Consider the following 26,443-nt stretch of genomic DNA (forward strand, 5'->3'; position numbering starts at 1 on the left):
CTGCGAGCCCACCCCCCCGCCCCCCGCCATGGGGGGCGGCAGCGCAGCCGCCCATTGGCTGACGCGTCTTTCCGACGAGCCCCCTCACCCTGCGCAGGAGCCACGTCCTGCGCTCTGGCCACGCCTTAGTCCCCCTGCGCCCCTCGGTCTCGCCAGCAGCCTCGGTTTCTCCTCGCTTGTCCACCTCTGCTTCCTCTGCCCAGTCAAGCTGGGCGGTGGGTACGAGCAGGCCTAACAGCAGCCCCGGTGCCTGAAGCCAGCCTCAGCTCCTTCTCGAGCCCCTCTGTGGGAACACGGGCTGCCGCCATCATGGTGAGAGGGCGAGGTCTGAGGGGGTCCTCAGGGCGGCCGGGGCACTGAAGGGGGCGGGGGAACGGGAGCCGAGAGCGGGGCCACCCGGCTTTCCTGTACTTGGGACCGGCCTGAGGGCAAGGGGGCGGCGGTCCAGCACGGCCTACAGGGCGTTGAGGGCTGGCGGAGGGTCAGGAGGCCTGGCTGTGGGAAGGGAGTGCCCGGGGCCCCGCCCAGCACGTGCAAGGCCTGCGGCCATCCCACCACTGCAGCCAGGGTGTGGAGGGGCTTCCGGCCTCCGCCATGGACTGGGGGGCGGGGACCCCGCTCCGCCCCACCCCACCCCACTCCAGAAGCCTCTCTTCCCGTGTTTATTCTGAGGAGCCAGGCGGTGAGGCCTCCGCGAGATGGCGTCGTGCCTGCCGAGCGCCGCGTGGCGTGGCCTCAGGGGTGCCTGCATGCAGATGCGGAAGCCGGGCCGAGCCACCTCGGGAGGCGGGGCCCCACGGGTCCGGCGCGGGGCTGGGGTCGGGGTTTCTGGGGGGACTTTGGGGGCGTGTCCAAGCCCGGAGTTGGGGCGGGGCGGGACCTGGAGAGCTCAAGCCCGCGGTGCTCCTGGGGCAGCCTTGTGCCTGCATGGTGGCGGCAGCGGGGACCTCAGGGCGGAAGCTCACCCGACGCCATCATTTCCCTACGAGGTCGGCGCTGTCCATGCCTCTGAGCGGCTGCAGGTTGGGGAAGTCTAGCAGTTTTTAACCCGGGGAACACTTTTCCCAAAGAAAAACCAGAAACCTTCAACAAAATGTCCCTAGAGTATTACATACTCTGTTGGGTGACATTTATGTGAGTTTTGTTAAGTGCATTTAGTTGATTTCACCACCTCAGGGTACAACTCTGAACACTTTTGACCAACCATCAAGTCACAGGTGTATTATATATGTGTAGTTGTCGGTAGTGTAATAACTATTACTTTCTGTATTTTTAGAGGCAAAGGGAGGAACTTTATATACAATTTATTAGAACATATAAATTTTAAAGTAAAAATTTGTGATTGTATGTAACTATTTGTAATAATTATGTCATGTACGTATCCATATCAGTAATTAATAATCGGAGTTACTGTAATTATTTCCAACTTTGTTCTCTCCTCTTTTTAGAGGAAAAGGGGGTATATGCTAATAACTTCATTGATTTTTTTTCTGATACAAAACTAATACGTTAACTCATTGGAAGGTAATCAATGTAAGAAAGTAGAGATCCATCTTAATCCCAACATTTAACCACTGTTGAAGTTTTGATGTACGTATGCCCTTCCAGATTGTTTTCAAGCATGTTTTGCATGTATACAGGTACATTTTATTTTATAAAAATTTTACCGTGCTATATTGTGACGAAAGAAACGGAAGAACAGCTTCAGGGCTAACAGTACATTTTGACTTCTGTAAGAAACTTGCTTTGCTTACTTGCTTGAGGCAGGAAGAACCGGGTTCCTGATTGGCTGATTCAAAATTAAACAGCTCCCTCCCTCCCTGGGAACTTCCCGTCCTGTGAAGGGTATAAAGGCCTCCCCCGACTGTTTGTCGGGGTCTCACTCACTTCTCTCCGAGTGGGACCCTGTCCGGACAGTTTGTGTAAGCTTCTATACTTGTACTTGTATAAATCCTTTGCTAATCTTTCTGCTTGGTGTTGGTGATTCTCGGGTGTCCTTGGTTGGGACACGGGTCGCATTTACCGGGGAACTTGACTCCAGGCGTGTGGCTCCCGGACCGCAACAATATAATACTATCTTACAACCTGTATTATTCCAAAGAGAAATTTAAAATAAATTTGAATATATACTTAGTTATTTTACCAAAAATTATATATTTTTATATTACCATTACTTAATTTTACCAATTCCCTTATAATGAATAATTTGTTTACGTTAAAACAGTACCATAATGAGTATGTTTGTGCAAATGTTTTGGCATGCTTATTCTGTTAATGACTTGAAATAAATTGCCAGGAGTGGAATCACTGGGTGAAAAGGTTATGCCCATTTTATAACAATTTTGAATTATGATATATTTTTCTTAGTAACCCTTGATAAAGCATGTACCAGTATGTATTCCCACTAGTGGTGTGTAGTGTGACCCCTTCTCCACACACTTTCCAATGAAAGGTATTGCACTTTTTAAAGTTGCCAGTCTAATAACTGGAAAATATTTCACTGTGTTGATGTACTTTTTCTTTTGTTTATCATTAGTGAAGTTGAAGTTTGTCATTAGCTTCTTCACTTCTTTTTTTTTTAATTCTTAATCCACCTTGTTATTTGCATATTTATCTTGGTGATTTATAACAACTCTATATTAATACATTAGTCATATAGGAAAAAATTTATAGGTGTGATAAGGAGAGACCCTTATTTCTAATTTTAATGTAAATTACTACCATGTTATGTAATGTAAATTACTACCAAGCTTGATGATAGCCTAGATTTAGATCAATAGAAAATAAGATGTTTTTATTTTACTTGGGTTTTTTAAAAATTAAGAAATGGATGCTGTATTTTATCAAATGCTTTTGCAGTGGTGAATTACACTAACAGATTTCCTAAGAATGAACCATCCTTGAATTTACAGTGTAAACTGTTCTTAATTGTATATTTTTTTGTATGCTGCTAGAATTTTGCATCTCAGTGTTGGGGGCAGGGGTGGACCATCTTAACCAGATTTTGCTGTTTAGATGGTATTAGTTTTATAAAATGCATTGAGAAATATTCTTTTCTCCGAAAAAAATTTTAAAACATTTGAATTTTCCTTTTCCACTCTCTCTCCTGTCTACCGTTGTTTCTGTCTAGGAGTGCCCCCTCTTACCACCCCGCTTGCCCTCCACACACAAATTACCTGTTTCTTTACAGTTTGAGAAAACTCCCAGTGAAACTGACCCAGGAATTGAGTGCTCTTTCTTTCCTTAAGATTGTCTTTAAAACTTCATTTCTCTAGAAAGTTAGCCATATCATCAAGATTTCCAAACTTACTCCTACAGAGCATTCTAATCTGTATTCATATCCCATTTTTTCAGGACTAATGTGTATTTTTGTATTCTTGCGTTTTTCTTGCTTAGCTTTCCCAGGATTGTTTGTTTATTGTTTGGATTCCCCCTGCCCCCCCCCAGTCCATTATTTGATTTACTCAAAGTGTTTTTATTCTGATTTTCATTTACTATTTCCTTTTCTCTTTAATAATTACTTCCTTCTGTGGATATGACACTGATGACTGCAAATTGTTTCAGTTTGCTTGCATGTAGATATAATAGTTGAATAAAATGTCAAAGAGCTGACATCCCAGAAGCTTTAGTAATGATAAAGGGTTTTTTTCCAGCTTTTAGTTATCTTTGTCATTTGGTCATCCAGATATAAAAGGGAATATATTACTGTGAATAGCAGTGATGAGAATTGTGTATATGATGGCCTCCAAGTTCACCCCTACTTAATATTCCAGAATTACTCATTTCAGAACCCATCAACTCACTTGAAGGTGTAATTAAGAAAAATAATTAATTCTTTCATTTAATTTACATGCAGTTTATTTCTACATGCTGTTGGTAGGTAAGATGAATTCTTCACCAAACATTTTGCTTTAGCCTAAGAATTCATTTGTGAAGTATTTTTAGCAATAGTTTAGAAGTAACCAAAGGTTGTGTATGGTTCTGGATTTGTATATATAAGTTATAACTGTATGTAAATACACAAACAGGCAAAGTTTTAAAATCTCTGTTGTTCAGGCGTCTTAAAATGGAGTACTTTCCTTACTTTAGCTTTGAGCACCATCTGCTGGCTCAGGACTAGGACGGACATACCGATGCCTTCCTTAAGACATTATGACACTAGTGAAATGATTTGATCAGTTTTATACTTAATACCTCAATTAAGCAGACAGTCAATTTGTACAACCCAACCCGAAACCAAACTTTCTATAATATTTAATGGCTTTTTTCTTTTTCGCAAATTACTGTTTAGTTGTCTCAGACATCCATTTTACTTTTGCAAATAGGATATAAGAATTAGAACTTCCGGGCTTCCCTGGTGACGCAGTGGTTGAGTCTCCCTGCCGATGCAAGAGACATGGGTTCGTGCCCCGGTCCGGGAAGATCCCACATGCCGCGGAGCGGCAGGGCCCGTGAGCCATGGCCGCTGAGCCTGCGTGTCCGGAGCCTATGCTCCGCAACAGGAGAGGCCACAACAGTGAGAGGCCCGCATACCGCAAAAAAAAGGAATTAGAACTTCCCTCTTCGATTCTGGCAACACTATCACAGGTTTCTCAGCTGTGACCCTGTGCAAATTTGGGGCCAGATAATTCTTTGTTGTGGGAGGCTCTCCTTTGTGTTATAGGATGCTTACTGTATCTCTGGCCTCTGCCAACCAGATACCAGGTATACGGCTCAATTGTGACAACCAAAAATGCCCCCAGGCCACAAAATCTTCCCCGGTTGAAAATCAATATATTATCATAACTCTTTATAATCTGGCACAGTTTTCTGGCCTAATGTTGTACCTCTAATTTAAAATACATTTATCCATTGTGGTTCACAGACAGCTAATATTATAAATAGTTTGTCAAATAAAAAGGTATCCAAAGTTCATCCACAAACGAAGGGGAAATTGAGAAGGAGAAAAAGTCTAAAAGAATTTCAGAACTGCTATTTTGTTTTATTCCTGTTTTGGGTTTTTGAATGTGAGCTAATTGAAAGAGATTGGTAAATTGTCTGTCACGAAGGGAAATCTAGTCAAATTTCTCGATAGTTCAAGGTACGTGACTTACGTAATATAGTCCCATTTAGAAAAAAAATAAAATTATAAAACATTTAAAAATGGAAAAGCTTTAGAAATAGTTTTTACTTTCTCTGATTTATTGTCTGGAATATCACTGTACCGTAGTTAAAGGAAAGAATCAGGAACTATTCAAACAGAAACACTGAATAGCAAGTATGAACACAAATTAAGAGAAAAGCCCAAACACTCAAATTTGGTAATTTAACAATTTTGATTTCATAGCTAATTAGTACAGCAGCTTGTAGAATCTTAAATTTATCAGTAATTTCTAACACATAACAAAGTAGCAACTCTACCTGCTTTTCATTATTGTAACTAATTTCTGTAAAAATTATTTTGCTTATCTTTTAAAAAATATGTATCGGTTGGTTTCTTTTGTCCTTACTTTTGTTTTCCTTCATAAGCTGAAGCGTAATAGCTATATCTCTCTCTTGCAGCCTTTTGTATTTACTACTTATAATCAATAGGCACTTCATAAATGAATTTCAAATGAGCAAATGTGCCATGAGGTAGTTTCCTGAGGTTCCAACTAAAGTTAGTTGTTAATTAATAGAGTATCTACAAAATAAGTACATAAATCGTAAAACCAGGAAAGAAACCTTTCTTTAACCTATTGAAAATAAATTCAGATACCGGGATGCTAACCATATTGGCATACCACTTTATAGTTTACAAAACAAATTCACAGATGTTATCTCATTTCATTCTCAAAGAAGTTTTTCAAGAGATAAACAACTGCTAAGTAAGTGATTTATAACTTAGTAAGGGACACGAATGTCTGACTAAATCAATTTTTAGATCTCCTGGCTAAATCAGTTTTTGTTTCCGAAATATGTATTACCAGTAAATTCTGATTCAGAAAAATCTATGTTAATCTTAGTGTGGGAAGCCTAAAGACAGAGTTCTGACCAGAATTCAGAAAAATAATAAGTTTCTTGTGTGGGTCTCTGAAAATAAAGATGATATCATTTGTATCTATCAGCCCCTTGTGAAAATTAGAATTATCAGTAGGACTTATTTGGTACTTTTCAAGAAGAAAAACATTATTTTAAAGATGCTATGAACACCCTACCATTAGGGAAAAGGATTATAAACCCTTTTTTTTTTAAGCAGGAGCTATGATATGTGAGCAAATGATGTTTTCATGATCCATTTCCAAAGTAAAGCAGGCATACTAACACAAGGAGTGTTAAAGATATAAAGTCCGTGTTAGTTTTGGTGAATAGGAAGATGAGGCAAAACAAATTGGTTTAAAACTTTGTTTCCTTTTTGATGCAACTTTAAAAAAAAATGGTTATCTTTAAAACCATACTTTTGAATAAGGTACTCAGAAAAATGAGAATTTGCTTATTGACATACAACAGGATGATTTTAGTAACTTTACTTTTTACAAAGCTGAACTTTCTAATTACTTAACCGGTTCACGTAGTATTTCACAAACCCAATATAAAATCAGTATTCTGCCACAGCACTGTACCAGGGATAGTGGTGAGTGACACTGGGTTTGAGAAAGTACTATATACCCTTCTGTTAAAATTTCATGCTGATCTACTCTGATTACCCTAGACCTTGAGCCTGAACTAAGCTATATTGATGACTAATTTACAATGAAAGTAATTTATATGAAAATATTTTGTATTTTAGAAACATAAATTATATTTCATATCATCTGTCATTTTAGCCTGTATGTCTAGTGGTGATATCTGCTTTCCAAATTATAGTCTGCTGCAGATCCTGACACTCCAAACTCAACCATCTCTAGAGAGGCCAGCACCCAGGCTTCATCAGCTGCCACCAGCCAAGGCTATGTTTTACCAGAAGGCAGAATCATGCCGAACACTGTTTTCGTTGGTGGAATTGATGTTAGGGTATTGTATTCATGTTTCATTTATTTTTAAAAGTATTTTGTGAATAGTGGGATTTGGGCCCTGTTGGAAACATAAGGCTTTTGGGGGGGATTGTTTTTATGTTTAACCTAATAGGGACTTAAAATATCTTTGACAAAGAACTATAGGTAGTTTGGGGATACATGGAGGAGATACTTCCACATCATCAAATCTTCTTTATAGTATAATTGAAAATTTTGAATGTTGAATTTTTAATCTTGAAGTCAAATTTTTCTTCATAGATGGATGAAACCGAAATTAAAAACTTCTTTGCTAAATATGGTTCAGTAAAAGAAGTGAAGATAATCACGGATCGAGCTGGTGTGTCCAAAGGGTAAGTGAAACATATGTTCAATATAAATTATAATAAATATCTGAACTATAGCATCTATAGACTTTCAGAAAATAAAATTTCAAATCTGGTATTATAACATTTGTATAAATGTAATTTGTTACTTTGTAATTCCTTTCATGTAGAAGATAAAAGTTTGCTGCCAGCTCTTTTATTTAATCATTTGCCTAGTGTTTGTATTTAAATGTTTCCCATCTTCATTTGTTTCACTTAAGTGGATTAATCAGTTATATTGAAGAATTGTTTTCTTCACACATTTCACAGTATCTTAAATTTTAACTATCTTACCATAGATAGTAAGTTAAATTCAGGTTCATAGGTATGAATCTTCTGTTAATCTTTGTGCATTCTAATACAGATGACCATAGGAAAATAAAACAGTAGTATTTATAGAGGATCTATCATGTACGTTTTACAGTTATTTATCTCAGTATATGCTTCATCCTTTATTATTATTACTTCTGTCAGTTATTTCATGGAATAATGAAGTTTCAAACCATGTACTGTTACGGTAGTGATTTTATACTCATTTGCCTTTCTAGCTATGGATTTGTTTCATTTTATAATGACGTGGATGTGCAGAAGATAGTAGAAGTAAGTAATCTTTTGGAAAAAAATCTCTTAATTACCTTATGGATGCAGTGTTCAGTATTGTTTTGAGTCCTGAATATTTACTCAGTCTTGTATAATGTATAGAAATAAATACACTTTCTGTTTGAAGTCCAGACTTAGAATAATCTTACATAACTTGTGAGAACCTGTTTATTTTTGATTGGGCATCCAGCCTCATGATCCAGAGACAAGAAAGATAAGAGACAGAGTAAAGGTTTTTGATCAAATTCCACAACACCTCTCAACATTTGATTAGAGTAGTGAAGGTAAGTAAGGTAGCTTCAGGCTGATAAATTTTGATTTGGTATGTTTTTAGCACTGATCTTCTCCGATAGTAGTAATTTTAGAGAACTTGGGTGTTTACCAAAGTCTTGGAAGTAAAGATTTAGACATTGATTCTAGTTTTGTTACTGTTTTATTTTCAGTCACAGATAAATTTCCATGGTAAAAAGCTGAAACTGGGCCCTGCAATCAGGAAACAAACTTTATGTGAGTAAAGAAAGGAATTGTTCTCTTTGACATGTGTAGCTTTTCAGAGAACTAAAAATAGGCTTTGTTTTCTTTTTGTTCTTTAAAAAGGTGCTTATCATGTGCAGCCACGTCCTTTGGTTTTTAATCCTCCTCCTCCACCACAGTTTCAGAGTGTCTGGAGTAATCCACACCCGGAAGCTTACATGCAGCCTCCAACCATGATGAGTCCTATAACTCAGTATGTTCAGGTAAGAATTACCTACATTCCTGTTTTTTGTGTGTATTCTATTAGAAATCTTATACAATGAGATGGGGGCACCTTAAAAATTAAACCAGTCTCACTTCTTACCCTCTGTGGAATTACGTCAACAATTTCCATAATAAGTGACAATATTATTCCTGTTTGAATATTTTTGAGTGATGGGACATCTGTTACTCCTGTTAGAAATCTGTCATTCTTAGTGTTACTTTTTTTTTTTTTTTTTTTTTTTTTTTTTTGCTGTATGCGGGCCTTTCACTGTTGCAGCCTCTCCCGTTGGCGGAGCACAGGCTCCGGACGCGCAGGCTCAGCGGCCACGGCCCACGGGCCCAGCCGCTCCGCAGCATGTGGGATCTTCCGGACCGGGGCACGAACCCGTGTCCCCTGCATCGGCAGGCGGACTCTCAACCACTGTGCCACCAGGGAAGCCCAGTGTTACTTCTTATACTAAGCTAAAATCTGCTTCTGTATAGTTTGTAAGCCTTTATCTTAGAACTGATGGCTGTAGCCATGGAGAATATATCTTTTTTTTTTCCCAGATAACTCCTAGAATATTTGAAGGCAGCTTTCCTCATGTGTTTGCTTGGTTTGTTCTTTTCTAGGGTCAGCTATTCTTTATTTGCAATGATTTCCAGATGCCTTCTCATATAGATTGTTGATTTCTGGATGTATTATGGTTCTAGAATGGATAAATGTCTGGTGACTTAACTATATTTGTGAACTCTATGAGTTTCTGGCATATAATTTGTCTTGTCTTGGTTACTTTAATATTTGAAGTGGGATTTGGAATACTTACCTCCCATTGATAATATTTATTTTCTTCTTAGTTCAGTTTACTTTCTTCAGTTTAAAAGACATTTTATTTTTAGGAAAAGAAAGAAATAAAATAATGGTGAAGTAGTTCTGCAGTGTCTCTCATTTGTTTACATTTTCCATCTACCTGAAGTGTAGGATATATCTTTTTATTCTTACTTAAAACACAGATAGAAGAAAAGCCCTACTTGTTCCTAACATTTACTGTGAGGTATTATTACCTATTCTGGTATATTTATGTATGCTACTACCTAGATATTTTCAATCAATAAATACCTTTTGAAAGATATAAGACATTGTATTGTCTCTTTTCTAGTTTGGGGTAATAAACTGCCCTTAACTTTTAGAAGTGAAATACAGAAAGTCTGTAGGAGGATCCCACATTACCCCGAAGTACTGTCAAAGGAATACAAAACTGCTTAAAAGTATTTTTACAAAAAAAAGAGAACACATGTATTAATATAACTCTAACATGGAAATCTATTCTAATAGAGTCTTATCATCATGTAAGAAAGAACTTTTGGGTGGGAATAAATATACAGATACGGTAAACTTAGGCTGGCAAAATCAGTCACTTACCTTATTTATCTCTTCCTTCTCCCAGCCCAAAAGACTAACATTTGACAGAGAATACTTATTTCTTCATGAAGCCAGTCACTCAAGTAGAATCTTGCATTGTATATGAAAAAACTAAGATTTCCTTATGTTCGTATTTTTGTTACATTGGGAATAATATTCCTTCTTTCTGATTTTTAAAAATATATCTCGTTCATTCATTCTTTCTGTAAAATTTATTTTCAGGCTTATCCTCCTTATCCAAGTTCACCAGTTCAGGTTATCACTGGATATCAGCTGCCTGTTTATAATTATCAGGTAATTTAAGAGGGATCAAAATGATTTACATTGGAATATTATTGAGGCCTTTGTTTATGTAAATTTCCCTAATAGTTTGTCATTTAAAGTAGTTGAGTGTGCTTAAAATTTAAGAAAAAAGTTGGAATTAGTCTAGAATTAGGGCTTCTCTATTACTTAGAAATAAGGGAATGAACTTAGCAAGAAGCTTTTGACAGGAATGAGTTTAGGAAGAAGCTTTCTCTTGTACAGGATTTGGTGTCCCCTTCTATATTTCAACATGTATTCTTCATCTTTTCTGTCAAATAGCTGAAACATCCAGGCTGACTTTTATGAGTTTTTCTAATGGCATAGGTTGAAATAAAATGATTATTCAGTTCTTAGAGCATTGAATTCCAATTATGTTTGATAGTGTTTACTTTAGCTGGCTGCTACAAGATAGTAGTTCTCTGAATTTCTGTCCGTGGATATGACCATATCTATGGTAATATATTCAAAGAACTGTATGTTTGAGTTTTCCTGTAGACCAACTCCAGAAAATTGAGAAAAAGATGGAGTTTATATATGAAAGTAACAATAAAATCCTTAGGTATCAGAAACAGAAAGTACTTTATTCTTCCATTTTTTTTCTTTTATTATAACAAGGTCAAGGAGCCAGCATGACAGATACCTCAACATTGTCTATCTCATATCTTTGTGAAAATGTGAAGGTGTATTTAAATAATTATTTCCTTTTTTTCCCTAAGGTGCCACCACAGTGGCCTATTGGGGAACAAAGGAGTTACGTTATTTCTCCGGTAAGGTGAATTAACGAAATATGTACTTCCCATTTTAAAGTATTTTACTAACTATTATATATTTTAAAGTATTTTACTGTTCAACTATTATATATTTCTTGACCTTTTGCCATATCAAGTATGCCTAGAAATATTTTAAATGCCCTTTTACATTATGTGTTATGTTTTATTTCTTGTCAACCCAAGTATATACTCCCATGGGAGAAACTGTGCTTTTTATTTCTCAGGTTGTTGTGTGTGTACTTAAGCAATGGCTGCCCTGCATCCAACAAGTGCTCAGTTACTTGTTGATAGAATATGTAACCAAGAAAGGTAGTTTTAATAACTATGCTAATTCTAACTCCAGGGATTTAGAATTAGTATTGAATCTGCCTCTAGTTTTCTTGCCATAAAAAATGTGATGAAGAGAAGCAAAAATGTTTTGCTGTCAGTACTGTTATATGTTATATAAGAAAAGGAAAAAAACAAGAGAGGATGCTACCTCTAAAACACCTGAGCCTTTGTTACCGTCTGTCTTTCATCAAGATTGGATATTTGAAGGATATAGTATGAGCTGAAATTCTCAGGCACTTAGGAAATTCCCTTCTCATTCCTTTACTATATGTTGGAGTTTCTTTTTCTTAGGGAAATTGTCCTAATTCTGATTGTGTTGACATTTCAAAATAAAAAATTGCCTTATTGCATTTCAGTTCTACAGTTTGAAATAGTTTCTGAAATAATGTAATTGAACTTCACAATCCACATTTAGACTTTCAGGGTCAGCTCACCATTTTGAAGAATAGATTGTTTAGAAATGTATCTAATGTACATCTCTTTAATTACACTTTTATCATTTTAAATGTAGGCTTATACAGCCGTTAACTACCACTGTAATGAAGTTGATCCAGGAGTTGAAGTTTTGCCAAGTGAATGCTCAGTTCATGAAGCTACTGCATCCTCTGGAAATGGCCCACAAAAGGCAAACATCTAATTTTGCTTATTAATATTTATATTTTTATTGTTTTTCAGGTTTTAATAATGGCCATTTGAGAAGCAAGCATCTTTGCCCAAATTTAAATACGTTACAGAGCTTGAGTCATTGTCTAATAACTTTGCAATTTATGTAAAAGTTAATGAAATTTTAGGCATACCCAAACTTTCAGTGTGTATATATAGTTGCTGATTCAGAGGTCCTTCCCTCTGTTTTGTTTTCATTGGGGTTTTTTTGTTGTTTTTTAACTGTAGTTTAATAAATATTGTATTAACGTGATTTGGTGGAGTGGGTTGGTTTCCTCAAGAATCCTACCTTCAAAAGAGGGATTAGTATGAATTATATCTACTTTGTTTTTTGCCAATTTAAACATTTATTTAGCTAAATAGTAATATACAGTTATTTACGGTATTTTCTCCGTAGCATTATATATGGTAGCAGCTCTCAAGAGTGGTGGAGCCACTAGTAATTGAAATATTAAAACAGGCAGAGTTGTTTCTTTTTTATCATTAGAGCAGATCCCTATAATAACAGTGCCTTCACTCTTGAATTCTGTGTTTTCTCATATGGGTGAGAATTTGGAAGTAATTGATGTGATTGGAATGTGCATAATAACATTGGATGATTCCCATTGGAGTATGTGTACTTCGTTCATGTGTTTCTCAGTGGAAAAATGTTGAGAACTACTGAACTGTGGGGTGAAAAAATTCCCAGATTGGTTACACAACTTAAAATTTGAAAAAATATCGAAATAACTTACAGTATAATTATATTACCAAAGTTTAACCTAAATGTTTCTTGAAATGTTGAAGTTCACTGTTTTTTATCTAACAGGAAAAATTAAAGAGGCTTAAGCAAGTATCTTAGGGCTTGACTAATTGAGCTTTTTAAATCAGTACTCTATCACTAAGTTTCTGAAATAATTCTTAAATTTGGTACAAAAGTTACGTATTACAAAATTACATGAAACTTTTTCAAAAAGCTTGTTACCGGTGAGTAAAAGGAGGAATAGTCTTTACCGAAAACTTCTGTGTTTCAGAAATCTGTGGACCGAAGCATACAGACAGTGGTATCTTGTCTGTTTAATCCAGAGAACAGATTGAGAAGCTCCTTTGTTACTCAAGAAGAATACTTCAAGGTATGAAAGGAATAATATACAGGATAAAAAGCACACTTGTCAGCCATAAAGTATCTTTTTTCTGCGGTATATATATTTTGATACTACATAGAGCATATATCAGTAATTGAACTGTTAGCTTTTGACTGTAACCCAGTAAATCTGTGAGTGAGTTTTAAGTGGCAGTGTATTCTAGCTGCTCAAATCTTGATATAGTGTAGTTTGCCCTTAGGGAAGATAATCTTTAGCAGAAGCCTATACTGTAATTGATAGGGTTCATGAGAGTTGAATGAGAATATTGGCTTGACCAAATAGGAAAAGAGAAAATTTTAGAAACAGAAAGCAAAACTTAAGAGTACATAGATATTGGACTAAAGAGAAGAAAAGAAATCGATCACTCAGATGATGCTTGAACGAACGGTGTTTTGGGGGGAGAAAAGAGGTAAAATGAAGTAGTAAAAAGAGCTGAGTAGAAAGAAATGGAAGTTGATTCAGAGTTGGTGAAGTGGAGAAGAATATGGGTGTTTGAATTTAAGAAAGTTCTGGTTTCTGATCCTGGTTCTGTCACCTTGGACAAATCACTTAAATCTTACTAAGGCTCCAGTTTTTACAAGTCTGAAATGAGGAGTCTCTAAGATCCCTTTAAGTTGTGAGTCTCTGAATATGGAAAGGAACCGGTTGCTTCAATGGGGGAAGAATACTGTGCTTTAGTAAAGGGAAGGTTTTTGTTGTTTTTGGTAACAGGTTTATTGAGATAACGATTTTCATACCCCACAGTTCACCCATTTGAAGTGTGCAATTCAATACTTTTTAGAATATTAACAGAGTTGCGCAACCATAAAGACAATCAATTTTAGAATATTTTAATCACCCCCAAAATAAAGCCCCTGCCCATTAGCAGTCACTCTATTCCCCCAAACTCTCTAGCCTTAGGACCACTAACCACCTTTCTTTAAGGATTTGCCTGTTCTGGATATTTCATATAAATAGTGTAATATGTGACCTTTTGTGAGTGACTTTCACTTAGCGAAATGTTTTCAAGGTTCATCAATGTTACAGCATGTATCAGGACTTCATTTCTTTTTATTTATGGATCTGCCACTTTGCGTTTATCCATTCATCACTTATTTGATAGAAATTTGGGTTGTTTCCACTTTTGGGCTCTGATGAGTAACGCTGTGAACATTCGTGTACAAGTTATTGTGTGGACATACGTTTTTATTTCTCTTGGGTATATACCTAAGAATGGAATTGCTGAGTCACATAGTAACTATGTTTAACTTTCCAAGGAGCTGCCAGAATTTTTCTAAAATGCACCATTTTGGAACCATTTGTAAGCCATTGCTTTGTATCTTAAAACAGGGAAAGGAGAATAGCTTTTTCCATCTATGAATGGAAATTGGATAAAGCTTAAAGTGTTTTTAAAAGGAATACTTAGGAGTTCCTTTAATGCAGAAGGCTAGAGCTGTAGCAGAGTTAAGTTCTTAACCCCCTTCTCATTGGGGAGTAAACCCATTCATTTAAAGTTTATCTTTGTTCTCTTGTTTCATTCTGCATAGGACAATTTAAAAGGAAAGAACTGGGAGCTGTAGGACAGCTTACTTTTGCCCAGGGTTCTGCAGGTTAAATAGGTAGTACTAAAGGATTTGTTTGCAAAGCAGAAAATCTTGAACCAGCAAGTCTTTAAACTTGAACTTTTACCTGGTATTAAAAGTTTCTCTTTGAACCTTCCAAAATGTTCTGCTCCTCTGAGCTAAGAGTTAGAAGTTGTGTAGCATATCTAGACCTACTTTGACTAGCTAAATGTTGTTATTGTTGTTTTAATTGAATTAGAATGCACTGAGGCAGGTTGTACACTGTTGCCATGATAAATTCCAGCTCCTTCATAATCTTTCATATCCTGCCTGATCTCTGAAGATACTTGAGTTTGTGACCAGTTTTCTGGGCTTTAACCTAAATAGGATATTACCCTGTTAACAGATTACATAATTTCCAGAAGTCACCCTTCTTTATGTGACAATGGAATTTAATCCCTAGGAACAGGGCACAGTTAAGCCAAAAGTGTAGAGAAGAAATACTGTTACTATGTTATTGCTGGTTTACTCAGCTCCATTCCTCTTTGTAAGGCCTCATTTCTTCTATCTGCACATCTGCAAGCAACATAAAGTGAAAGGAAATTTTTGCATATATTTTTATTTTTCTATTCATTTCCGAAAAAATTATATATCGGGCTTCCCTGGTGGCGCAGTGGTTGAGAGTCCGCCTGCCGATGCAGGGGACATGGGTTTGTGTCCCAGTCCCGGAAGATCCCATATGCCGCGGAGCGGCTGGGCCCGTGAGCCACGGCTGCTGAGCCTGCACGTCCGGAGCCTATGCTCCGCAACGGGAGAGGCCACAACAGTGAGAGGCCTGCGTACCGCAAAAAAAAAAATTATATATCTTCATTACAGGTTAAGAATATGCCTTTAAATATGCCAAAACTTCTATCTTTTAACCTAAAAGCATAGGGTTTCAGATTGAAGTGGATTACTCTTCTCAAGCCGTGATTTCTGTCAGATGTATTTTAGTAAAAATAGGACTTTTAAAAACCTCATGTGCTTTTCACCAGCTGTCTTTTTGGGACATCACTGCCAAATCATGAGTTAATCTACATAAAAGGGTATTGATTCTAAGTCCTCTTTTTCTGAGTTACTGATACTTCTTTTTTAACTAAATTGTTGAATAAAACTGGTCATTGGTACATTGGTTATCGCAAAGTTCAGGAATGCTTCCCCAAAAGGATCACTTTTCTTTCATTATTTATAGTGTTTAAACCCAAAATAAATGCTTTAAGTACAATATTTTTCAACTGTCTTAGGTGATAATGGTAATAGGAATTTTCAGTGAAGTAAAATGGAGTATTATTTCTGTCTTTTCTAGGATAAACGAGTTCATCACTTCAGAAGAAGTCGGGCAGTGCTTAAGTCTGTTTGATCCTCTGCTAACTTTCTAGTCTCACAGGAAGTTGGAGGTTTTGAATAGTTAGAAGAGACTAAAAGTTTTTCCCACTGTTTTAGAGATTTAATTCTGAATTTTGATAAATCACACTTAGACTTTCTATACAAGTTATGTTAGATTGCCTAGTTTTATTTTACATTAGAACTGTTTTTCATTAGACATTTACTTAGAAACTGGTTCTGTGTTGAATATATGGTTAAAAGTAAAAAAAAAAATTGAGACTGAAAGGAATAACTTTAAGATTTATCTGTAAGGATTTTTTTAAATTGACATTTTAAGAGTTTAAAAGCAAATGCTGATTTTCAGGAAAATTGTTTTAGAAAACCTATTTTGAAAGGTCAGAATTTTGATTGTTTAACTACAAGCACTTCACTTCTCCAACAAGTACCTATGAACAGTACAGTATTTACAATATTGTGCTTTTATGATTTGTCTAGAAATTTACCACAAAAGCAGAGTTTTTAAAACTGCATTTTTAATCAGTGGAACTCAGTATATAGTTGGCTTTTTTGAAGTTTTCCTTATCTAAACCCAGTAAAACAGATTCTAAACAAATAGTCCAATCAGTGGGTCTTACATTTATTAGTTCAAAATATTTAATCTTATCTAGAATCCACACATAGAGGTATCCGATTGGGATGGTAATAAGGATAACTAAAATTCTGGGCCTAATTTTTTTTTAAAGAATCCAAAACAAACTAAACTTTACTAGGTACATAAGCTTCTCAGTGAGTTACCATTCTCCTTTTTTTCTTTTACTTTTTTTCCCTTGAAATGATAAATTCAATGGCTGTATCTTAAATTGTGCAAAATATTGGTATTAAAGAAGGCTGAAACATTTTTTATGTCACTTAAAAGTTAATCAGAGTATCTGAAAGGAATTGTTTTTATAAAAAACATTAAAATATTAGTTAATTGTTAAAGAACAGGTCGATTTTTATTTTTGTTTTTTAGCTTATTATATTTTCTTTTTTAAAGTAAAATATGTCCAGGAGAATCGAATTAGTTTTGGCGTTTCTAAACCACAAAAGTTGTTGAGTAATACGCATAGCCCAAAAATATACTAGCGTTGTGTTAACAATCCATTATTAGATTAGCTAGGCTCCTGGTTAGACACTGTAAATCGTGACAAGCAACTAGAGATCCAGAGCCCCTTTGCTCTACCCACAGTCTTGCTTTTCCAGTCTGTAGCACCATTCTTCCAGGAGGTTTGCTCTTAGAATAGGTGATGTAAAGAAGAGAAGTAGCAGTATAAGCAGTATGTGGGCTAATAAGCCTTGGAAAGGTAGCAATGGGATAATACCTTTCTAAGGGAAACATTTGTATCAGCATCATTTGACCTGTCGTGGACATGAGTTTAAAGTGGCTTCCTGGCTTTTCTTTCATTGGCCTGCCCCTTCACTAAAACATGGAAACTCCATTTATCCTTATCCTAATGAAGCTTCCATGGGCCATATCATAAGTGCCCATTGTTTTATAGTCCCTAATAATTTTCATTCTGAATCTGAAGGGAGGAGTCTTTGAACTTGAGGATCCCCAAGAGAGCTTTCTTAGGCCTCAAAATTTGAAAGTGCCCTGAAATTTGTTCTTTTTAAAATTCTTTATACTTTTGTGTGTGTGCTATAACATTCTTACACATATTATCCTGTGATTAAATCTCCAGGTTACTGTAAATGATACCTAAATTCTAAAGAGCCAATTCTGATTATCCCAATATGACCTTAAGAAAAGGAAGGAAATAAATTTTTGTCTGCTGTTTTGTTGGACTGAAGTATTTAAAAGAGTAAGGTGGAAAGAAGAGACAAAATCCTGAACCTTTCAAAATGGAAAATTAATTTTAAACTTAGAAGTGTGTTCCTATTACCTATGCTGATACTGTCTTTGCATAAATGAATAAATAGAAATAAAACCTTTTTTCAGAAGCGTTTTAACCTACTTACTCATGTCATCTAAAAATATGGTGGGGATTTGGGTGGGTAGTATGTGACAAGGTTTAGATCCTTGAAATTCAGGAGTGTAAATATTGTTCAGTTTCTTAATTTGGCCAAGTTGGTTTATAAAAGCACATTTTTGTACATTGTATTTTTGCTGCTCTCTCAGGAAATTAAGAGAGAGATTTTCATGAGAAAATAATTTCTCTTAGTTTAGTTGGAGATGGTTAACAGTGGGTTCCAATGCAGTGCATCAGCAGAGCAGTGCCTAGTAGGAATGCTGGAGAGTCATGTATATGACTGCAGTCCCATGGCCAAGGTCCCTCTCTGTAAACAACTTGGACTTTATAAATACTTTGTCTGTTGCACACTTTTGGTCTAATCTCTGTGACACTATTATTTTGGGGAATTGCGGTTGTTGATAATAGAGCCTAGATTTTTCATATTGCATGTACTTCATGAAAAAGAGTGCCTTCTGAATCACCAAAGATTAAACTTTGATGTTTAAAGTATAATTTGCTGACGATTAGTAGTACTTAAATGTGTGTATACTCATAAATGTATACTAACCATTATCCAGATTATTTGATTAGTTCTGATCAAGCTAAATTACAATTTATAACATTTTGAGACCCTAAAACTAGACCATATATTTTAAAACAGTGGCTTTAAATCTACTTGATAATTTAAGCATATTGCAGTTGAGGATTACCACAAAATTCTCAACACAAAGCCAAGTCTTTGGGATTGAAAAAATTTTCATAGAACACCTTTTTGTAAAAAGTTGCAAGTTACGGCAAAATCAAGCAACTCCAAAAAGTTTGGTCACCTCTGTAAGAAGTTTATTCTGCATGCTTTCTTTTCTTTTCCTAGTAAGAGCATGTTATCTTTGTAATTGTTCAAAATAACTATTCAGTATTGATTAGCACCCTTAAATTTCAAGGAAGTCATTGAGTTTCAAAAATAAATACTCCATTGCAGTTCCCTGTAGTTTATAAAGCCCTGTACCTACTTCTCTAAAATTCTCTTGGTTGTCTTTAAAGGTAAATTCATAAAAATGGGCTGCCACATTGCTTAATCGTTTTGCCTGCTTTCATTGCCATTGTTTGAGGGTAATTAGCAACAGCGATAAGGCAGCATGCCACTCTGCTTTCACAAAGAAGTATTAGGGTGGGGGACCATAAGGCAGAGAAAAGCTTCCCATTGACCAAATCTTACAAATAGGCCCAGCTGTTGAGTGTGATCATTTGGAATCCCTGAAACACTTATAGATGACGATTGCTCCTGTACATATTTCGATAACTATGTAATCTAGCCCTTCTCAACATTATGTCTAATATGTTTTCTCTGTGTGTAACTGAATCTTTTTGAGCAATTTCTCATCACCCATCATCGAAGACTGTAGACAGTACCTTTGGTAGTAGAACACAAACATATAAGTTCAAACTATAAACATGCGTTTTTGAATGCTCATGCAGAATCTTCAATCTGTATAGCAAAGAAATGATAGGCAATTCTGCATTGCATTTAGAGTTAAAAACGTGTCCAGTATGGCTGTAGCTGTGGGCCAATCCTAAGAAAATGCAAAAAATTGTCTCTCAATACAGAAACTGAAACTGCCACTGTACAATTAAGCTCTGTGGTAGCTATATTTTATGTTTTTAACTGGTCTGAAAGCTTTCCAGTTGAGTCTCTAGTTCATTTTCCCAAGGCACATGGAGCACGTGCACCTCTATTAAGGCTGCGTGCCAGGAATTGCCTTTTCTCATATGAAATTCCCAGATACCAGGTCACTATATCTTTAACAATAGAACAAATGCTTGCATTACTGGGATACTGGAGTCATGAAAGCTCTATAAATTTGAAGCAATAGTAACATTTCAAGCAGTTCAGAAAGTTGAAGGTTTTAATCCTTAATCAGTTCTTTACAAAAAGCAAATCTAGCAAAAGTACATTAAGGCTCTAGTCACATCTATTGTCTTTCTCCAAAAGAAAATGAATAGAGACACGCTGTATTCTGGCTCAGTGTTGGGTGAAACTATTTACTATAGAAGAAAGGCAGGGCTGGCACTCAACTGATCTGTGCTGGTAAAGCCAGATCAGCTGTTTCCAGTGGACTGGTCCCCTCTGCCCATGCACACATGTTAAACATTTTTAATATTAGCAGCTTAGCCCCATCCCCCAGAATAAATCTGGCTGGACCAGTGAGAATGGGGAAGGGTAATTTAAAATACGGAGGCCATTTTCTCTTTGTTTTTTCCTAAGCTAGACCCCCTTCACAGTCAAGTCTGAGCAACATTAAAATAGTATACCTGGTAAATGAGAAAAGTTTAACTGCACTTACTTGCTTTCTGAACAGGGCGTGGTTGCTGCTCATTATTCTGATTGGTGGTGTGTCTGTCTTTGACAAAGTAAAAACCCATATACTTACTATCCAAGGTTTTATCAATGATTAGGTAAACCTCATATTTAACAGGTCAAGTTTCAGTGATCCCAATCTCACAGGGAAGTGAAAAAACATCGGAACCATCACCTGGGGTGTTTCTCAGAGATTCAGACTCCTGGGCCCTATGCTCAGATATACTTACTCTGTAGACATGGGTGGGCTCAGTAACATGCATTTTTTGGGGATTATTACCTCTGTGACATTCACTTTGAGAAGTACTGCCCCAGATGGGGATCTCAGCATCTCAGGCTACCCCTAGTTTGAGGATAGCTGAATTTGGAGAACAACGCTGTCAAGTCCATTTTGACTCCTTCATAAGGGATTTTGTTGGCTTAATCTTTCCCTGCCAAGCCTGTGCCCAGGAGTGCCATTTGTCCTCAGACCAGGTTGACTCGTGAACAGGCTGAAAAATGGATTGAATGAAGTCTGAAAGCCAAGACTTGTGACCAGAAATGAATGGTAAGAGAGAGTGACTGCAGGAGAAAAGCCAGATGTTGAGGCCAAGTGTAGGCCGAGTGTGAGGGACTAGGCTCAGCTTGGAGGGCAGAGTGGACGTTATGGAGGCTGAGATGCCATACTTCCTTCCTGGAGGGTCTTTGGCCCAATTGGCTAATTTTAAAAACATATTACCTGGATTTTAGAAAAGTATGGCCTGTCATTTCTCCTATTCCTGCCTTGGAATTAACTAGTATGTCTCATCCTTAAGTATATTAATAACACATCAACATTGGAAATAATATGTTAAATCAAGTTCCAGAGACAGTCTTGAGCATACTGAAATCTAAATTGTGTTTATGTGTGTGTATTTAAAAAATTCACCCATAATTCATGTGAAAATGAGTATAGAAATAAGTATACCTTTAAAGAATAATAAAATACCCAAGTTAGCATAAGAATTTACCAATAAATAGCAATTCCCTCCTCAAAAAAAAAAAAAAAAAAGAATATTCCATTAATTTAAAAATTCCCTATATGCCTTCCCTCATCACACCCTCTTCCTCAACAAGAAGTAACCACTAAATTGAATTTCGGTTTAATTATCCACAAAATTGTTGGTTGTTTCTTTTCACGTTTTTTTAGATGCTTTTAAATTTTTATTTCACTTTTGTGAGGATTTTATTTAAAGACTTCATTTTTTCAGAGTAGTTTTAGGTTCATAGAAAGACTGAGGAAGGTACAGAGATTTCCCATATGCCCCCTGACCCCTCACACGCACAGCCTCAGCTATCATCCACATCCCCCAACAGAGTGGGATAGTTGTTAACGATGGATGGACCTACATCGACACATCATAATCACCCAAGATCCATAGCTTACTTTAGGGTTCACTCTTGGTGGTGTACATTCTATGGATTTGGACAAATGTATGATGTGAATTCACCATACAGAGTATTTTCACTGCCCTGTAGATCTTCTGTTGCCTATTTACCCCTTCAACCTTACCCCCAATCCCAAGCCCTGGCAACCACTGATCTTCTTACTGTCTGCATAGTTTTGCCTTTTCCAGAATTTCATATAGTTGGAATTTTACAGTATAGACTTTTCAGATTGGCTTCTTTCACTTAGGAATATGTATTTGTTTCCTTCACGTCTTTTTGTCTTGATAGTGCATTTCTAATGAATGATATTTCATTGTCTGGATGTACCACAGTTTGTTTATCCTTTCACTACTGAAGGCATCTTGGTTGTTTCCAAGTTTTGGCAATAAAGCTGCTATAAACATCCATGTGCAGGTTTTTTTTTTTTAATAAATTTATTTATTTTTGGCTGCATTGGGTCTTTGTTGCTGCATGCGGGCTTTCTCTAGTTGTGGCAAGCAGGGGCTACTCTTAGTTGCAGTGTGTGGGCTTCTTATTGCGGTGGCTTCTCTTGTGGAGCACTGGCTCTAGGCTCCTGGCTTCAGTAGTTGTGGCACACGGGCTCAGTAGTTGTGGCTCGCAGGCTCTAGAGCACAGGCTCAGTAGTTGTGGCGCACGGGCTTAGTTGCTCCGCGGTCTGTGGGATCTTCCCAGACCAGGGTTTGAACCCTGTCCCCTACCTTGGCAGGCAGATTCTTAACCACTGTGCCACCAGGGAAGCCCCCATGTACAGGTTTTTGGGCAGTTTTCAAATCGTTTGGGTAAATTCCCAGAGTACAGTTGCTGAATCATATGGTAAGAGTATGCTTAATTTTGTAAGGAACCACTAAAGTGTCTTCCAAAGTGGCTGCACTATTTTGCATTCATTCCCACCAGCAATGAATGAGAGTTCCTGCTGCTCCACATCCTCGCCAGCATTTGGTGGTGTCAACGTTCCAGATTCTGGCCATTCTAGGTGTGTAGTGGTATCTTATTGTTTTAGTTTGCATTTCCTTGGTGATATATGATATGGAGTGTCTTTTCATATGCTTATTTGCCATCTGTGTATTTTCTTTGGAGAAGTGTCTGTTAAGGCCTTTGGCCTATTTTTTAATTGAATTGTTTATTTCTGAGTTTTAAGAGTTCCTCATATATTTTGGAAAACAGTTGTTTATCAGATGTATCGTTTATTTTTACTTTCTCCTCCAGGATGTTTCAGATGTACCTTTTGAAAATATTTTCTACAAGTTTGTGGCTTGTCTTCTCATTCTCTTGAAATTGTCTTTTGCAGAGCAGAAATTTTTTAACCAAGTCTAGCTTACTGATTATTTCTTTCATGGATCATGGTGTTGCATATAAAAAGTCATCTCCATACCTAAGGTCATCTAGGTTTTCTCCTATGTCATCTTATAGGATTTTTATAGTTTTTCATTCTACATTTAGTTATATGATCCATTTTGAGTTAATTTTTGTGAAGGGTCTAGATTCTTTATTTTTTTTGCATGTGGTTGTCTAGTTGTTCCAGCACCATTTGTTGAAAAGACCATCTTTGCTCCATTGCATTGTCTTTGCACCCTTGTTAAAAATCAGTTGACTACATACTTACATGAGTCTGTGTCTGGGCTCTATATTTTGTTCCATGATTTCGTTTTTCCTCTTCTAGTTTTTCTTTTCTTCCTTCCTTCCTTCCATTTTAACAGCTACATTAAAGTTGTATAATTGGTGTACATTAAACTACATATATTTAAATTGAACAATTTGATGAGTTTTGACATAGACATATATATAACATACATATATACACAACCATCACAACAATCAAGACAAGTAGCACTTCCATCACCTCTTTGTAATTCATTCTCAACTCACCTTCAACTACTAACCTTCTTTTTGTCACTATAGATTTGTTTTGCACTTTCTAGAATTTTATATAATGGAATCATACAGTGTATATATTCTTTTATGTCTGGCTCTTTCACTCAGCACAATTATTTTTAGATTCATCCATGTTGTTGCATGTATCAGTAATTTCTTCCTATTTATTGCTGTGTTGTATTCCATAATATAAATTTACCACCATTTGTTTATCCACTCTTCTGTTGATGGACAATTGGATTGTTTCCAGTCTTTGGTTATTGCAATAAAGCTGCTATGAACTTTTGTGTATAAGTCTTTGTATGGACATATGCTTTCATTTCTTTTCTATAAACACCTAGGAATTGAAGAGCTGGGTCCCGTGATAGGTTCATTTTAAATTCGTAAGGAAACTTCCAGACCATTTTCTGGAAACAGGCAAGGATAAGGTAGCATCATCATCTCTCCTGTTACGTTTGTGCTACAATGATGTTTGAAGGTTCTTATAAAATTAAATGAGAGCATCTGTTGTACCTGTGCCTCTGATTGCCTGGAGATTTCTTTTTTGCTCCTGTAGTTCCTAAAACAGTGCTTTGTATAAGGCAGATGTTTAATCCACCTTGGATGAATGAATATCAGGTAATGGTTTATCTGAACAAATGTGATGATGATTTAAGCACCAAAATGAATGACAGAGCAAAATTTGAGAGATCAAGAAATAGGTAAAATAAATAAAATAGGTAAAATAAAATAGGTAAATAAATAACACTGTCTTTTAAAAATTATGCAAGTAATTCATTATGGAAAAATCATAAAATACAAAATAGATTAAAAGAGAAAATAAGTCACCTGTGATCCTTCCCCTTCCCTCTTTAAAAAAATATTTTATTGCTGTTCTGTTTTCCCCCCAATATACTCTTATTAAAGTTAGGGCCAGTGGTTCTCAACTCTGGCTACACATAAAATCATCCAGGGAGCTTGCAATGGACTGAAGCCCTCATGAGTGGGATTAATTCCTCTACGAAGGGCCTGAGAGAGTTCTCTTGCCCCTTCTGCCATGTGAAGTTACAGCAAAAAGATGGCCATCTAGGAAGAGGGCCCTCACCAGACACCTGAATCTGCCAGGACTTGACCTCAGACTTCCCATCCTGCAGAAATGTGAGAAATAAATTTCTGTTTATAAATTTATAAGTCAACTGGTCTATTGTATTTTGTTATAGCTGCCCAAACAGATAAGATAGAGCTCTTATCTGGGTAGGTCCAATGTCTGGGTTCCATCCCAGAGATTCTAATTTAATTGGTCTAAGGTAGAGTCTGGGTGTCAATAGTTTTCAATCAAGTTTTTCGAGGTGTAATTTACATACAATAAAAATGCATCTATTTTAGGTGAACAGATCCAGTTTTGGCAAATGTATAATCAAGTATAGACCATTTCGATCATCCCCAAAATAATCCCTGTTCTATTACCAGGTAACCACTGATCTGGCTGGTCACTGTAATTGTGACTCTGTAAGCACTAGAATTTCATGTAAACAGAATCAAGCAGTCTGGCTTCTGTCACTGCATCATGTTTATGAGAGTCATCATGTCGCTACATGTTTCAGCAGTTCATTTTATTTCTTTCATATAAATTTTTTTAACATCTTTATTGGAGTATAATTGCTTTACAGTGTTGTATTAGTTTCTGCTGTATAACAAAGTGAATCAGCTATATGCATACATATATTCCCATACCCCTTCCTCTTGCATCTCCCTCCCACCCTCCTTATCCCACCCCTCTAGGTGGTCTCAAAGCACCAAGCTGATCTCCCTGTGCCATGCAGCTGCTTCCCACTAGCTAGCTATTTTACATTTGGTAGCGTATATATGTCCATGCCACTCTCTCACTTCATCCCAGCGTACCCTTCTTCCCCCTCCCCATGTCCTCAAGTCCATTCTCCTATTACCATTTTCTTAATTGTTTTGGGTTTGTTATTGTAGGTCTTTTCCTTCTCTTGTGTTTCCTTCCTAGAGAGGTTCCTTTAGCATTTGTTGTAAAGCTGGTTTGGTGGTGCTGAATTCTCTTAGCTTTTGCTTGTCTGTAAAGCTTTTAATTTCCCCATCAAATCTGAATGACATCCTTGCTGGGTAATCTTGGTTGTAGGTTCTTCCCTTTTCATCACTTTAAATATGTCCTGCCACTCCCTTCTGGCTAGAGTTTCTGCTGAAAGATCAGCTGTTAACCTTGTGGGGATTCCCTTGTATGTTATTTGTTGCTTTTCCCTTGTTTTAATATTTTTTCTTTGTATTTAATTTTTGATAGTTCGATTAATATGTGTCTTGGTGTGTTTCTCCTTGGGTTTATCCTGTATGGCACTCTCTGTGCTTCCTGGACTTGACTGTTTCCTTTCTCATATTAGGGAAGTTTTCAACTATAATCTCTTCAAATATTTTCTCAGACCCTTTCTTTTTCTCTTCTTCTGGGACCCCTATAATTTGAATGTTGGTGCATTTAATGTTGTCCCAGAGGTCTCTTGAGACTGTCCTCAATTCTTTTCATTGTTTTTTCTTTATTCTGCTCCCTGGCAGTTATTTCCACCATTTTATCTTCCAGGTCACTTATCTGTTCTTCTGCCTCAGTTCTGTTATTGTTTCCTTCTAGAGTA

General features: G+C 36.7%; 1 protein-coding gene across 2 annotated transcripts; it reads left to right on the forward strand.

Moving 5' to 3' along the window:
* The first annotated feature begins 192 nt into the window (after positions 1-192).
* DAZL (deleted in azoospermia like) lies at positions 193-18,138 on the forward strand. Of its 2 annotated transcripts, XM_007470621.1 has the most exons (12): positions 195-312; positions 6,826-6,972; positions 7,233-7,324; positions 7,885-7,936; positions 8,380-8,443; positions 8,534-8,673; positions 10,299-10,370; positions 11,096-11,146; positions 11,991-12,104; positions 13,156-13,254; positions 16,153-16,253; positions 17,894-18,138. In XM_007470621.1, exons 1-11 carry the CDS (start codon positions 310-312, stop codon positions 16,204-16,206), a joined length of 888 nt encoding a protein of 295 aa, XP_007470683.1. In that variant the 5' UTR covers positions 195-309; the 3' UTR covers positions 16,207-16,253; positions 17,894-18,138. The 2 variants fall into 2 exon arrangements, with proteins under 2 accessions (XP_007470682.1, XP_007470683.1); XM_007470620.1 differs by having other exon boundaries at positions 193-312; positions 16,153-18,138.
* Positions 18,139-26,443: the final 8,305 nt, after the last annotated feature.

This window comes from Lipotes vexillifer, unplaced genomic scaffold (assembly GCF_000442215.2).
Source record: "Lipotes vexillifer unplaced genomic scaffold, Lipotes_vexillifer_v1.1 scaffold418, whole genome shotgun sequence".
Lineage (NCBI taxonomy): Eukaryota > Metazoa > Chordata > Mammalia > Artiodactyla > Lipotidae > Lipotes > Lipotes vexillifer.